The 17,058-nt window shown below is 40.4% G+C and overlaps 1 protein-coding gene across 1 annotated transcript in view; it reads right to left on the bottom strand.

Moving 5' to 3' along the window:
- Window positions 1-8,354: 8,354 nt before the first annotated feature.
- SLC16A14 (solute carrier family 16 member 14) overlaps window positions 8,355-17,058 on the bottom strand; it is a 35,927-nt gene continuing 27,223 nt past the window's right edge. The window contains exon 5 of the mRNA XM_003908064.4: window positions 8,355-10,901. Within this exon, the coding sequence (XP_003908113.4) occupies window positions 10,750-10,901 (152 nt within the window). The 3' untranslated portion in view covers window positions 8,355-10,749. The remainder of the gene's footprint in view (window positions 10,902-17,058) is intronic.

Consider the following 17,058-nt stretch of genomic DNA (forward strand, 5'->3'; position numbering starts at 1 on the left):
TTTTAAATGTAGATATGATGAGTTTCTTAAAAGCCCAAAATGTATCATTATAGCTTTTTAAACCAGAAACGAAAAAGCCATTGAAGTGGGTAAGTTACTGAACTGCCCTCAGAAAGGCACACACAAGCCCATTCAGCTGGCACTGCCAAGTGCTTGCTGGATGGAAACTCAGCAAAAGAAAATCACAACAGTGCCACTTTTTTTTTTTTGAGATGGAGTCTCGCTCTGTCCTCCAGGCTGGAGTGCAGTGGCGTAATCTCGGCTCACTGCAATCTTCGCCTTCTTGGGTTCAAGCGATTCTCCTGCCTCAGTCTCCCAAGTAGCTGGGACTACAGATGCCCACCACCACGCCCACCAAATTTTTGTATTTTTGGAAGAGACAGGGTTTTGCCAAACAGTGCCACTTTCTAATGACACAGTAACTTGTCAAATTAAAGCTCTAGCAGCAAATGTGAAGGCTGAGTTAATCTCTTCTCTGCAGGATTGTACTGGTGTCTTACAAATGTCCAAGTCAGTAGATAAGGCTGCGCTTGATGTTTTGCTTGTGTTTATCTGGTATCAACATTGACTAATCAAATTCCTTTTTTTTTTTTTTCTTTTTGAAACAGAGTCTCCCTCTGTCACCCAGGCTAAAGTGCAGTGGCACCATCTCCGCTCACAGAAACCTCCGCCTCCTGGGTTCAAGTCACTCTCATGCCTCAGCCTCCCAAGTAGCTGGGATCATAGGCACCCGCCACTACGCCCTGCTAATTTTTGTGTTTTTAGTGGAGACGGGGTTTCACCATGGTGTCCAGGTGGGTCTGAAACTTCTGGCCTCAAGTGATTGGCCTGCCTCGGCCTCCCAGGGTGCTGGGATTACAGGCATGAGCCACCGCGCCATCTTTAATACTGTGTGACAAAGCGGGGAAGAAGCAAGAGCACATCTGCTGCACATCAGAGTGTCACGGTTGTCATGAGGAAAAGCAGTTGTGTGATGAATCACGAGTTCAACTACCCCTTTTTTCATGAAACACCATGTTTATACTTGGCAGACACATTATTGGAAATGAGGCTATCCCTTTAAGGTAAACAAGCGCAGTTTTCCTTGCCAATGATAATATTCAAACTTTCAAAAGGAAAATTATATTTCGGATAACTTACACCAACTTCCATGAGCTTGTCCACTTTCCAATACTTAAAGTATTCTTAAGTACTTTAAAATACTTTGAAAATGTTATTACCACCCATCTCATCAGACTGCCTAGTAGTATTAAAACATGTGATTCTAAAAATTGAGATGTAATTCACATATCACAAAATTTACCCTTTAAAAGTATATACATCAGTGCTTTTTGTATTATATTCACAGAGTTGAGCAATTGTCACTGTTATCTAGTTCCAGAACATTTTCAGCACCTCAAAAAGAGACCCCGTACTTATGAGCTGTCACTTTCTATCTCCATCTGTCCCCAGCTCTGGCAATCACTAATATAATTTCTGTTTCTGTGGATTTGCCTACTCCGGACATTCCATAGAAATGGAATAACTGATTTTTTTACACAACTAATAACTGTGATTTCCAAAATACTGTATAAAATATGAAAAAATTTTAGAAGATCTATAAAACTCAGTGGAGCAATATTTTCCAAGTGATCAAAACATCATTTTACAAAATCAGAAATGGGCAAAAGATTCATTCAAAGTGTAAGCTAGATCAATGGATTTTAATGTAATATTGTACGGGAAGTTTATTCATATGGTTTCAGATTGCACACTACCATGAACATTTAAGAAATACCACTTCTTGAGTCTGATGTGGTATCAAAAATACATTTATATTTATATTTGCAGAAGCAAATATGAGAATCAACCTATTTTCTATTAAGCCAAACATTAATGAAATTTGCAAAAATGTAAAACAATACTACTATTCTTTTTTTTTTTGAGACGGAGTCTTGCTCTGTCACTGCAGTGGCGTGTTCTCAGCTCACTGCAACTTCCGCCTTCCAGGTTCAAGCGATTCTCCTGCCTCAGCCTCCTGAGTAGCTGGGTTTACAGGCGCCCGCCACCATGCCTGGCTAATTTTTTGTATTTTTAGTAGAGACGGGGTTTCACCATGTTGGCCAGGATGGCCTCTATCTCTTGACCTCATGATTTGCCTGCTTCAGCCTCCCAAAGTGCTGGGATTACAGGCGTGAGCCACCACGCCCAGCCAAACAATGCTGCTATCCTTACTCATTTTTTTTTTAAAAAGTAGTTACTTATCATAAAAATATGTTACTTATATTAACATGATAGTCTCAATATTATTATTTTAAAATGAAGAAATACGTAAATGTTTTTTAATTTCTCAGTTTTGATTTTTCTGTTTTTTTTTGAGGCAGAGTCTCACTGTGTCACCCAGGCTGGAGTGCAGTGGTGTGATCACAGCTCACTGCAGCCTTAATCTCTTGGCTAAAGTGATCCTCCTACCTCAGCCTCCCGAGTAACTAGGATTACAGGTGTGCCCCACCATGCCTGGCTAACTTTTGTACTTTTCTGTAGAGACATGGTCTCACTCTGTTGCCCCTGCCTGGTCTCAAATTCCTGGGCTCAAGTGATCCTCCCGCTTCAGCCTCCCAGAGGGCTGGAATAACAGGTGTCATCCACTGAGCCTGGCCCTCAGTTTCAATTTCTAATATGGTGAATATTGGTAGATATAGCCAGCAAAAGCCAAATATCTTTGGTTTCTCATTGGTTTTTAAGAGTATAGAGGAAGGAATAGTAACTGTCAACCACATCCCAACAATTTATGAATATACATTTTACAGTTTTTAAAAACATAGGCTCTTTTTCTTTTATTTCCTTTTTTAAAGCCTGTAGGAAACATAGGCTTTCTAATGGAACTATTTTTCTTTTTCTTCTTTTTTTTCCTTTTTTTTTGAGATGAAGTTTTGCTCTTGTTGCCCAGGCTGGAGTGCAATGTCATGATCTCGACTCACCACAACCTCCTCCTCCCGGGTTCAAGAGATTCTCCTGCCTCAGCCTCCCAAGTATCTGGGATTACTGGCATGCGCCACCATGCCTGGCTCATTTGGTATTTTTAGTAGAAACGGGGTTTCTTCATGTTGGTCAGGCTGGTCTCGAACTCCCAACCTCAGGCCTGCCTCGGCCTTTTGAAGTGCTGGGATTACAGGAATGAGCCACAGCACCTGGCCATGGAACCACTTTTCAATGTGGAATAGAACATATTTACTAACATCCAGATATATTTCATTTCTCTGAAATAAGAAGCCAAAAGTATGTAAGATTAAACTAATATTTAGTACTGAGTGTCATAGCATTATATCTTATTCGGAAATGACCTACATATTTAATGAATATTTATCATGTAATTTGCCTTAGCAAAACTCTAAGGATATAGAAACCTTTTATTTTATTGTATTTTTTGAGAAGGACTCTTGCTCTGTCACCCAGGCTAGAGTGCAGTGGTATGATCTCAGCTCACCACAATCTGTGCTTCCCCAGTTCAAGCAATTCTCCTGCCTCAGCCTCCGAAGTGGCTGGGATTATAGGCATGCACCACCACACCTGGTCAATTGTTGTATTTTTACTAGAGACGGGGTTTTGCCATGTTGGCCGGGCTGGTCTCGAACTCCTGACCTTAAGTGATCTGCCTGCCTTGGCCTCCCAAAGTGCTGGGATCACAGTGTGAGCCACCACGCCCAGCCTAGAAACCTCTTAAAGTAAATATATTATAAAACATAATTATTATAAGTCAATTTATAAACTTTTGTCCTATTTACATTTATTTTAATAATAATAATAATTTTTTTTTTTGAGATGGATTCACACTCTGTCACCCAGGCTGGAGTCAGTGGTGCGATCTCAGCTCACTACAACCTCCATCTCCCAGGTTCAAGGTTCAAGCGATTCTCCTGCCTCAGTCTCCCGAGTAGCTGGGACTACAGGCGTGCGCCACCACGCCTACACTTTTGTATTTTAGTAGAGATGGCTTCACCATTGGCCAGGCTAGTCTCGCTAACCTCTGACCTCGATCTGCCTGCCTGGCCTCCCAAAGTGCTGGGATTACAGGCATGAGCCACCATGCCCAGCCTTATTCATTCTTTTTTTTTTTTTTTTTTTTTGAGACGGAGTCTCATTTGTCAGCCCAGGTTGGAGTGTGCAGTGGCGATCTCGGCTCACTGCAAGCTCCACCTCCCGGGTTCCCATTCTCCTGCCTCTCCCCGGTAGCTGGGACTACAGGCGCCCCACCTCACCCGCTAGTTTTTTGTATTTTTTAGTAGACTGCTCACCGTGTCAGCCAGGATGGTCTCCATCTCTGACCTCTGGATCCGCCTCCGCCTCGCCTCCCAAAGTGCTGGGATTTCAGGCTTGAGCCAATCGCTACCGCCTAGTTTTTTTGTATTTTTAGTAGAGACGGGTTTCACCATGTTAGCCAGGATGGTCTCGGGATCTCCCTGACCTGATCCACCCCGCCTCCCAAAGTGCTGGGATTACAGGCTTGAGCTACCATACCGCCAGGCCTTATTCATTCTTAACAACTATGTTTCGAAAAATCTCATGAGCCATTAAACAAATCCAGCCATCATCTCAACTTAAATTTTCTATTAACCATTTTGCTATTAATATTATCATATATTATCTAAATATCATAAAAGCAATCACCTTAACATTAAATACATGCATATTTTGCTGATAAGTCAAAAGACATTTGTTTTTATTAAACCAACAATATTAAACTACTCATATTTGCCAAAAGATTTACTCAAGTCACATGAACTTGAAAAATATTTGGGCTTATGTATTTAATTTTTGATTACTCATTTATTGTTATGTCAATTTGATACTATGTAGACAATATCCAAACACAAGTATAGACATATACATATATGTAGACACGACATATAACTAATACACATACACATACACATGTATGCATCTGAAAGCTGAAAAGATCAAGGAGTTCAATATAAAAGAGTAGAGCTAGGCTGCGCGAGGTGACTCATGCCTGTAATCCCAGCATGCATTTTGGAATGCCGAGGCAGGTGGGTCACTTGAGGTCAGGAGTTTGAGACCAGCCTGGCCAATATGGTGAAACCCCATCTCTACTAAAAATACAAAAATTAGCCTGGTGTGGTGGCACGTGCCTGTAGTCCCAGCTACCCAGGAGGCTGAGGCAGGAGAATCGCTTGAACCCAGGAGGCAGAGGTTGCCTTGAACCGAGATCATGCCACTGCACTGCAGCCTGGGTGACAGAGTGCAACTGTATCAAAAATAAACAACAAAAAAAGAGTAGAGCTTTAGACTGAGGGGAGCCTGTCCACCCCACAATTCTTGGGGCTCCATGAGGAAAAACAGAGGTACCCTACCCAAAAAGGAGGAGTCTGTGGTGTCCTTTCTGTATTCCTGAAGGGTCCTTGGGCTGCTAGAAGTTTTCTTGGTGTCAAAAGTGGCAAGAGGAAGAAGAGACGGTAGTAAATGGAAGAACAAGTCCTAGAGTAGCCAGTTTCAGAAGATCTTGTTTTCCAAATGGCCAAGAAGGTTTTACATTATCCTTGGCAAAAAATCATGTCAACGAAAGGAGAAACAGAGGGAGCACATATAGTTAGCAGGGGTTTCAGAAGAGAGAAATTCAGTTGACTGAGAAGCTGTCACAGAGAGAACAGAGGACTCAAATAAATGTACGTATACATATATAGCCTAAATATCGGTTTTCAGTACGTGTACTTTCGACTGTACAGCTCTTAAAATATTTTTATCAGGTTTTAGCTGGGTTAATAGCAAACATTCCTGTTTCCTGGTTTTTTCTTTCTGAAATTTATACCAATGGTGGGGCATATTTGTTTATTAGAGGTCTAGAGGAATCACTATTTAAAGCTGTTTGTGTTTGAAACCCAAGTTTCAGAACTGTAACACTAGCCCTTGTAGTCTGTATCTTTCATTTGACAAGTGGTCATTCCTAGTGAAAGTTCTTTAGTTCTTTAACTGTTTTATTGAATTTTTCTACTTCTTATTTTTTTTGAGATGGAGTCTCACTCTGTCACTCAGGCAGGAGTGCAGTGATGTGATCCCAGCTCATGAACTGCAGCTTTGAACTCCTGGGCTCAGGTAGTTCTCCCACCTCAGCCTCCAAAGTAGCTGGGACTACAGGTGCACACCACAACACCCAGCTAACTTTTTAAACTTTTTCGTAGAGACAGAGTCTCACTATGTTACCTGGGCTGGTCTCAAACTCCTGGGCTCAAGCCTCTGCCTCCCAAAGTGCTGATATTACAGGCGTGAGTCACCACACCCAGCCCTCCTTCTTTCATATTATTTATTACATCTTTTTTTGTTTGTTTTTGAGATGGAGTCTCGCTCTGTCGCCCAGGCTGGAGTGCATTGGCATGATCTTGGCTCACTGCAGCCTCTGCCTCCTGGGTTCCAGCGACTCTCCTGCCTCAGCCTTCCAGGTAGCTGGGATTACAGTCACACGCCACCACGCCCGGCTATTTGTTGTATTTTTAGTAGAGATGGGGTTTCACCATGTTGACCAGGCTGGTCTTGAACTCCTGACTTCAGGTGATCCAGCCACCTTGGCCAGGGGATCCAGCCACCTCAGCCTCCCAAAGTGCTGGGATTATAGGCGTGAGCCACCACGCCCGACTATAGTTTCATTTAAACACATCAGGATTCATTTCCCTTGGCTTTGTTATCATTCTTCCTGCGCTGGAGTATTGGTTACTTATTCATGCAGGCTGCTTGAGGGCAGGGGCTTAGCATTAGCCTGCCTTGCTCCTATAGAACCACAGTCCACATTTGCTGATTGGAAAAGGACCGAGTAAAAGATTATACACTGTGAAGGCTTCATAGATAGTAATTGACCAGAATGCTGTATAAAAGGAAATAACGAGAGAGGTTCAGGACAAGTATTTGAAATTCATTGGAATATTTTGCCCTTAAATATGTTGAGACCGGGTGTGCAATTTTAATATGCACAAGAATTAACTGAGAAGCTTATCTAAAAGGAAGATTTACTGGTCCCATTCTTAATTCTCTAGGTTTTAAGTAGGCCTAGGAATCTGCATTCAAAATAATTTTGGATACAAGTTTTAAATTGAAAAAGCATTATGGGCATAAGGAAAAAAAAAAAAAAATCAGACCTACCTTAGTCCACAGATTTTCTTCCCTGGAGCCAACAACTGTTAACGTTTTCTTATGCTTCTTTATGTTTCTTCCCAGCAATTTTCAATTCATATCTAAGCCTATTATATATATGAATGACTTTTTTTTGGTAATGAAAACATATAATTGGGGGAATATTAAACATATTGCTTTATCTTGCCTTTTTTTTCTCTCTCTCTTGAGACAGAGTCTTGCTCTGTCGCCCAGGCTGGAGTGCAATGGTGCAATCCACCTCCTGGGTTCAAACGATTCTTCTGCCTCAGCCTCCTGAGTAGCTGGGATTACCGGTGCCCACCATCATGCCCAGTTAATTTTTGTATTTTTAATAGAGACGGGGTTTTGCCATGTTGCCCAGGCTGGTCTCAAACTCCTGAGCTCAAAGTGATCCATCCCCCTTGGCCTCCCAAAGTGCTGGGATTATAGGCGTGAGCCACCACGTCCAGCCTATCTTGCTTTTTTTTTTTTTTTTTAAGCACTATATCTTCAGACTGTTTCCAAATTCTACACATAGATCTGCCTTTTTTGTTTAATAATTCTACAAATTCCACTGTATTATTATGTCTATACTTTAAAATACTTTATACTGTACTTTAACAGTTATACTATATTTTAACGGTTATCTATTGGTAGACATTTAAATTGTTTCCAGTCTTTTATTTTTTTATTTTTTTAAATTTGAGACAGAGTCTTGCTCTGTTGCCAGGCTGGAGTGCAGTGGTGCGATCTCAGCTCACTGCAACCTCCACCTCCTGGGTTCAAGCGATTCCCTTGCCTCAGCCTCCCGAGTAGCTGGGACAACAGGTGCATGCCACCATGCCCCGCTAATTTTTTGTATTTTAGTAGAGACAGGGTTTCACCATATTGGCCAGGATGGTCTCAATCTCCTGATCTCGTGAACCGCCTGCACCCAGCCCAGTCTTTTATATAACAAATGATAAACAAAAAATCCTTACATATTAGTCTGTGTTCATATGTAGAAAATGATGTTAGAAATGCAATTGCTGGATTCAAAGATGTGTGCATTTTAAATTTAATACTTAGACGCAGCACTTTTCACAATCATTCTAAGTGATTCTGTCCACATGGTTTGTGAACGCACCTACAGAAATAGTTTTTCAGGGGAAAGAATGAAACAAATAATTACCACCTACATTTTAGGAGTATTCTCTTCGAGGCCAACAAAATAGAAATGTTATACAAAAACTCACTGACCATCTTCAAAGAGGACAACATTTATTTAGTTATACGTAAATAAAAATTACTTGGATACATGAGGGAAAATGATAAAGCACATGATATAAATATACAATTAACCTTTTATAATATCTTCAAAGAACGGCAAATAACAAACAGGAAATATTTGCAGTAATTCTTTACAATATTCTCTTTTACTCTGTTGTCAACATGAATACTGCAAGCAGGTCTCTTTTTTTTGACAATGGGAACTTCTCATTTGGTAGAAGTCGCCACTTTCAAAAACATAGTAAGTCAACACACAACTGTACAAACTGAACGTGAACAAGTCTAACTTAGATGTAATTAAAGTCGAGTCATTGGATAAAAAGTTTATATTGATGATACACAACCAGCAGTGCAAGCATCCAAATACATTGGCTATAGCACCATTTAAAATATTTAACACTGCCTCTTGTTAATTTGATGTTGTCGGAAAATGAAAGTAATGAAGCAATGCAGTTTTTAAAACATATAACATGTGTTTCAATCTAATCATCCTAATTCTATGGCAAATTACATAGAGAGAGATAGAAGAGGGAGCATTGCCTCACCTTTAAGACTGTCGTTATCAAAATAGAGAGCTGGATTCTTTAACAGCAGCCAAAGCTGTAATGATAACACATAGGTTGTTGTGTTGAACCAAATGGAATATGACATGCAATCTATTGGCTATAATAATGTGCAGGCAATTCCCGAGTCATTGGAGGTAATATTGAGTGTATATGTTAACCATGCTTTTGTTTCTCCATTCCATTAGCTGCCTTTTATTATTTTGGTGGTCCTTTCATGATACGACCCCTCCCACTAGACATTAGAGCAGGAAATAATGGAGATGGAACAAAAAGAGAACTTGTCCATTGAATGACTTGTTAACAGCTCAGAAGGGTATGGTTGAGTATAACTGAAACTGCTGGCTAAAATTACGCTGGGGGTGACATTGTTTGCGTCCAATTCCTAGTAGCATTCCTGCCTCTAATTGTCAAGGATAATTGAGAATGGGCTGTATTCACTTTAGATAAATTTGACCTAAGACACTGGCAATGATAGTCAAGGATTTGTGTGGGTGTGATGATCAAATTGTGAGTAGAAATTTAAATAGATTTAAACTATCTGTAAACAACTAAGGCAGTCAGAAATTTCAAACGATCTGGGAAGAACATTCTACAGTCTGAAAAAGTTTGGTTTAGAAAAATAGACATCTCAGATAAAGAAAGGGCATTATTAGATGTCATGGATCACAGTCATCTTCTGTATGAAATCAATCCAGAGAACTATTTTTAAAACTGTGCCACACTCAGGCGAATGGTCTACATAACAACACGAGAGTCTAGAGATGGGCTATTTGTTATCACTACTCCAATGTCAGGTGTGGCACAGACATCTACACTAAGGGCATTCTATTTATTACCCTCACAAATTGATAGTGTTATATTTTGGATTAGCAACATTCCTTGGAGATGATTTAACTATTAACTTTATTTGTCAGTTAGCAATTAGTTCTATGTTGCATTTTTTGGGCAGAAGAAACTCAGAAAAAGATATTACAGGCCCCAGATCATGTTTATCATCTAAGAGGCCAATGATATGAATAAAAGTGCTTGAATTGTAGCCCTTTATTTAATGTTGTGCGTACAAATCCGGCTTCTGCTAAGGAAATCATTATTGTTATTTCTTTGTTAAGGTTTTGTCTCAAGATTCCATTTATAACTGGATAACAGTGAATTAGGATTAATGGCAAATGTCTTCTTTTAGAGGAGGATTTATGAAGCCCGATCCCTAGCTGCAGAATTCCCTCATAAAAATACAAGCTGTGTTTCTTTAATTGTACTAAATTGTATTACCTGTGGAATTAGAGCTTGCCTTTGTTTGATGCTAGTAGATCAATAGCTCCCTGTAATAATTAATTTCTGAAATCTCGTCTGAATATTCTTGTGCTTGAAACCCATTGATCTGGAATCTTTCTGGAAGCACACAGATACTTCGGTTTTGTCTTCCAAAGAAGTGGTTGAGTTGAAAAGCTTTTATTCCCTGTGTGTGTTTTAAAAGCTGTATTTAAAAACCTAGTTCCAGTAGATGACAAGAGAATGATTTTGATAAGGGTATTTCTACCAATTATTTACTAGGCTGTCTTTGAACAACACTGTCATCTTTAGAATGCATGTAGTCCTTAATACCTTCCAGCATTACATCTCCCCAAACAGAGAGGCAGTGCTGCTTACAAATGAGGCTGTGACAATGGCATTTACAAATGACAGTGCCAGTTACTGTACAAAATGCTTTCCCACGTCCTGTCATAGGTGCCTCACAGCAACCATGCGAGGTAGGCATGAGTATTACAGTGAAACCCACACGGAACATTACATGATACTAAACATGTGCACCATCCATGTATTTTCTTCTGGATTGTTCTATAATTCGAATGCACGGCTGAATAAGTAAAAAGAGTATTCCTATCATGTAAAGCAAACCACATATGTAGAAGGAAAAATCGTATTTTTGCGTGATGTCATAGATCCACCCTACAAAACAAAGAATATATTCACTGTCATGGAGTTGATACAATAAAAGTCAAGAATATAAAGCAGGCATTTATGGCTGCTATAAATGTTTCTAAAAGAATTCATATGTCATTTCATACCAATAAAATGTTTCATTTATCCATTTCTTTTCCTTTTTTTTTTTTTTTTTGTTTTTTATATTTTTTGGTTCTCATTTAGCAATTTTTAAGGGTGTGCTATACACCAGTGTTCCCCGTGCCTGGGGAGGGCTGCATTCATAAAGCCATTTGGTTGCTTTGGAAGGCGTTTGAAGCAATTCCCGGCTGACTCATGGGGAGAACCTTCTGGTTCACTCGAAGGCCCTCACAAGGCCAGTAGTGAAAAGCGAATCCAATGATTTTCTTTTTTCACAAGTGCAAACACAAATTTTTCTAAAACCTACAAAAATGATTCTAAAGTTTTCAGTGTGTATCAAAAGAGGCTGGGCAGAAGACATTTGAACTTTCATTCATTCTGAAGTATTTGAGGGTACATATCTGTTCTAGAAAGAATCAAAATCTTCAGGTGTTATAAAATTCACATTTATAGCCACAAAACTTTAATATTTACATTTATAAAATTCTAAGTTGTCAAAGATACTGCCATAGATGCTGACTAAATTATGTTATTTTCAAATAATAATTTAATATTATAATTTAACAGCTTAATATAATCATCTTATTAGACATTCTGTAAAATACCACTATATTTCATGAATTCTAAGACACTGATGTGCCATTATTTTATATATCAGTAAAAAATAAATATTCTTGTCAATTCAAATATGACTCAGTATTTCCTCAGGACTTTGTAAAAGGCATTCTAATTTCAGACGTTAAAATATGAGAAAAACGTGTCTCAGAATCTATGAAATCTGTTTCCTATATTTCAGTGATTAATTCTAAGAATGGGTCACAAGTCATGGTTCCCACATAGTCAACTACGCAAACTGAGTGGATTGAGCTACACGCAAGAGTTTTATTTATGGTAAAAATGTCATTTTTTCCCCTTTTAGTAAGCACATTAGCAAAGACTTAAAATAGAAATGATTTAATGGCCAGGCTCAGTGACTCACACCTGTAATCCCAGCACTTTGGGAGATCAAGGCGGGCAGATCACATGAAGCCAGAAGTTCGAGACCAGCCTGGCCAACAGGGCAAAACCCCCATCTCTAAAAAATACAAAAATTAGCTGGGTGTGGTGGTGCATGTCTGTAATCCCAGCTACCCAGGAGGCTGAGGCATGAGAATTGCTTGACTCCAGGAGGCAGAGGTTGCAGAGGAGCCGAGATCGTGCCACTGCACTACCGCCTGGGCAACAGAGCAAGACTCCGTCTCAAAAAATAAAATGAAATAAAAAAATAAGATTTTATGATCAAACATAGTATTCCGTGGCCACTTTTCAGAAACATCTTTAAAACAACTAATTGGCAAACGAGTGCATAAATGCAACTTAAACTTCTCCTATCAAGAAACAGCCACACAAAAGCAACTAGGAAAGGTGTAAACCAGTCCCTCTGACTTCCGGTTGTTATCCGTATGTCTTCTTTTTTTTTTTTTTTTTTTTTTTGAGACGGAGTCTCGCTCTGCTGCCCAGGCTGGAGTGCAGTGGCCGGATCTCAGCTCACTGCAAGCTCCGCCTCCCGGGTTCACGCCATTCTCCTGCCTCAGCCTCCCGAGTAGTTGGGACTACAGGCGCCCGCCACCGCGCCCGGCTAGTTTTTTTTTTTTGTATTTTTAGTAGAGACGGGGTTTCACCGTGTTAGCCAGGATGGTCTCGATCTCCTGACCTCGTGATCCGCCCGTCTCGGCCTCCCAAAGTGCTGGGATTACAGGCTTGAGCCACCGCGCCCGGCCTATCCGTATCTCTTCGTTTATTGTATCTAGTGTGTGATGACTATGCCTGGATTATCTATTTACAGGGATCAGTCAAGGCATTCATAAAGAAAAACAAACAATTGCATACAAATCTATAATTTTTTTTACAAAAGCAACAAGTTAAAAGGTATGAATTTTGTATCTACTTTAAAAGTAAACCAAGTTTCTGTATTTGTTATTTTATGTAAAAAATAGAAATGAAAAAAAATCCGACTCTTTAGAAGTGGCTCAGTAAAATGCTCTATCATCTTTTCTTAATCTATAATTGGAGACAAGGGGGACAAAAAAGATTAAACATAATCCAAAAGTAATGCTTCAGCTTCAGAATTGAATGGAAAGGCAATTGACACTGACCTATGAACAAAAACACACCCAACTTCTACTCAGTGTTACCAGTTGGCAACTGTGGACAATTGTGAATTAGGACACAATGAGCAATTCAATTGCAAATAATGCAGAGTGATCTGTATCAACAGAGTAGTGATGGGAATAACTGTAATCTACAATTTTAAAAAAATCAATAAATACAAATGAGGTTCCCATAGTCCACTTATCTCCATATGAAAGCTGACCAGGTCATTTTAACGGCTAAATCCTCGCTTTCCACATGATCAAGTGATTGAGAGCAGGAATGATGACTCTAAGTAACAAACACCTGAATGCTTTGTTTCAAATGGCTGAAACAAGTCGAACTATTATTGCTGCTTAACATGGACCTCAGAAATGGGATAAAATCCCACCTGGCTGGAAAATTAAGCTGTATTTCATTCAGACTATGTATTTACTTTTTGGTGGAAGGGGTTGATTATAAGCTCCAGGCTCTGTGATGTGGCCCCTGCCTAGCTTTCTCCCCTGCTCACCAGCACAAGCCATGCTGAATTTGTTAGCATCTCAAACACATTTCTCTTGGCTCTTTGAACATGTCCTGTTCCCCCTTCTGGGTTGAATTATTATTATTATTATTATTATTATTTGGGACATAGTCTCACTCTGTCACCCAGGCTGGAGTGCAGTGGCACAATCATGGCTCACTGCAGCCTCCACCCCCTGGGTTGAAGAATTCTCCTGCCTCAGCCTCCCGAGTAGCTGGGATTACAGGCATGCACCACCACGCCCAGCTAATTTTTGTATTTTTAGTAGAGACAGGGTTTCCCCATGTTGGCAAGGCTGATCTCAAACTCCTGACCTCAGGTAATCCACCCACCTCAGCCTCCCAAAGTGCTGGGATTACAGGCGTGAGCCACCGCGCCTGGCCAAATTCATTATTATTATTATTTTTAATGGTCCTCTTTCCTCTAAAAATATAAATATTTGTAAAAACATCTCCACATGCCCAAGCTTCAAATGTAACTCATGTCAGTTTTTTTTTTTTTTTAAAAAAAGCACACCCAACTTTACTAAACAATTTAACATAGCACTGACTGTAGGAGTAGTCCTAACTTTCATGTTAAGTTAATCCCATAGGTTTTCTCCAATCTACCTTTAGGATTTATTTATAAATAACTCTGGATCCTGCCATCTCCCTTTGGTGCCTGTTTTAATATTTCTGCTAGTTTGAATTCAAACCCAGTCAGATGTAAAGCAGGTCAAGAGAGACAGGACTCTACCAGGAGCTTTGACCCTCAGCACATGTTGACACAACTTTTTCAGAGAAAAGACAGTTCCCACAAGCTGCCTTCCTCATGCATCCTTCACCACCTGTCCTGGAGGTCTGACCTCAGTTCCTGCATTTGGAACCTGGGATTCTTGGCAACCCAGGATTCTTGGCAACCCTCATCCAAGCACCAATTCAAACCTATAGCTTCAAAGTAAAATCTGGTTCCCGATTAAAGTACATTTTCTTTTCATTTGAGTCTGTCAAATAAGTAATGCTGTTTTTCTTATTAATTAAATAAGGGCCCTGGCTTTTGGTGGAAAACATTTCAGATTATTAAGGTGTTAGATTTTATGTGACTGGAAGAGATGTGTGTGGAATATTGGTCAGTCAAATCTGGTGGCTGAGGTTTTGCCATATTATACACTGAAACATCTAGGAAAGTATGTACTACTATTACATAATTTTGTATTTTATTTTATTTTAATTTTGAGACAGAGTCTTGCTCTTGTCACCCGGGCTGGAGTGCAGTGGCGTGATCTTGACTCACTGTAACCTCCGTCTCCCAGGTTCAAGCAATTCTACTGCCTCAGCCTCTCACGTAACTGGGATTACAGGTGCCTAATTTTTGTATTTTTGTAGATATGAGGTTTCACCATGTTGGCCAGGCTGTCTCCAACTCCCGACCTCAGGTGATCCGCCCACCTCAGCCTCTCAAAGTGCTGGCATTACAGGCATGAGCCACCGCACCCGGCCTATATTATATCTTTAAAGGGATTGAACAAAACACCCAACAATATTATAAATAAATTAGATCAAGAAGTCCATGCTGCTGAATGATATGGTTGAAATGTCTGTTCAATATCTCTGATTGTACATTCTTGAAATTTTTTTTTTTAAAAAAAGGAAATGTGAACAGTAATTTTCCTTGCAGCAAACCCAGCTAAGCAATAATTTCCAGTGCACTTCGAATTTCTAGCAAGAGTGTAATGTGGTCATTTAGTCACTCATATTGCCAGTCGCTCTGAGCCTACAGTGCACATAAATGGTGGCTTGCATCTCATTGCAATGTTGGCTCCTTGGTCTGGAAAGTCAATAAATGAAACATCATGCAGGTAGCCAACGAATGTTGTTCATCATTCCTTAGTGCACGAATTCAATGGAAGATGAAGAAACCAACAAATGCAAATAAACAAAGTCCCCTTTAGCTTGCTGGCCTAGACAGGCACATCCGAATGTTGATTTTGGGGTTTCCATAGCACCACATGATACGCATCATAGAAGGCTCCCAACCATTAACACAATGATTTCTATCATCCATGGTGGATCCCATTCCACTACAGAACCCACCTCTAGGGGGGAACCTCGAAGCAGTCAAGAGATAAGACCTGATGACTGAGGGTTGGGTATAACTCCCTGTCCTCTACTTGTCATTCCTCTCTCTTCCACTCAAGAAAGCTCGCTAGAATGCAGATGAATGGACAGCACAGGACCACAGGGATGGGATAAGGAAACTATCCTGGCAAACTCTGGTGCTTTGACTAACACTGATCACGAGAATTACTCAGGCCACACCTCACAGTTGTGTTGTGATGCTGCCATTGAAATCTGATGGATCAAGACAAAACAACCAGAGCCTGCCCATTAGAAGAAAGTACCCCTGGATCATGCAAAGAACCATCAGTGACAGAGTCCATTTATGCATACAATGTATCTGAAGGACCTCCAATAAGAGGGCAGAGGAGCAACTACTAGGTCCCTATACCTCCAATGGATATTTAACATCTCTAGCAGGCACCATTGGCTGGCTGATTGAACTGCCAATCCCAATTCTTTTCTCCTTTCTTTCCTCTAGTACAGAGGCTGGAAAGCAAAATAGTCCATTCACAGCTCCCCTTGAAGCTTGAACTAGCTGTGTGATATAGTTCTGGCCAATCAGATGTAAGTGGAATTCTGATGGGACTGAGCCTTTCCTCACTTCCTTCTCCCTGCTATAAATGATGATGCAGTGGCTGGAGATACAGCAACCATTATGTCACCATGAGGCAGTTAGCATGAGGAAACGGCCAAGAGGATCTCTGAGACATTGCCCCAACATCCTCCAGTCCCTGAACTCTATATTTCTGGTTATGTGACAGAAATATGCTTAAACCATCATTGTCAGGATGTTATAATCAAATGCATTCTGACCTGACAGAGAATTTTACATGAGATCAGTGAGCAATTTTAGACCTTTCAACTGCCAATATAGTTTGCTCTGTTGCTATAGCCATTTTCACTTAAAAATGCTGCATCTGCATCTCTGTGCACAGGCAGACACCAGGAGCAGCTTGCTCCAGGAGGAGCCCTATATGTAGCCCTGAGGATTCCTAAGGGGACTCTTGGACCTTAAACCTTTAGTCAGCCGACTGCCGGTGTTGTCTGCTGCATAGGCAAAAATCTATGATTTCTTGTACTTTAGATTTCAAGGGGATTTAAAAGCGTGTTTGTTGGCACAAGCTCTCTGCCAGTGGGGGTCTTAAGGGAGGAGGTGACTTTATGACTTATAGAAAGACTAGGAAAAAAGGGGCAGGGAGGGCTTTGTCCTGTACCCATGGGATTCCTTCACCCACTGGGGAGAGATACTCCTGCCAGAGGATATGAGAATAAAGAGCCTGTAGGGCCCAGA

Source organism: Papio anubis, chromosome 10 (assembly GCF_008728515.1).
Source record: "Papio anubis isolate 15944 chromosome 10, Panubis1.0, whole genome shotgun sequence".
Classification (NCBI taxonomy): Eukaryota; Metazoa; Chordata; class Mammalia; order Primates; family Cercopithecidae; genus Papio; species Papio anubis.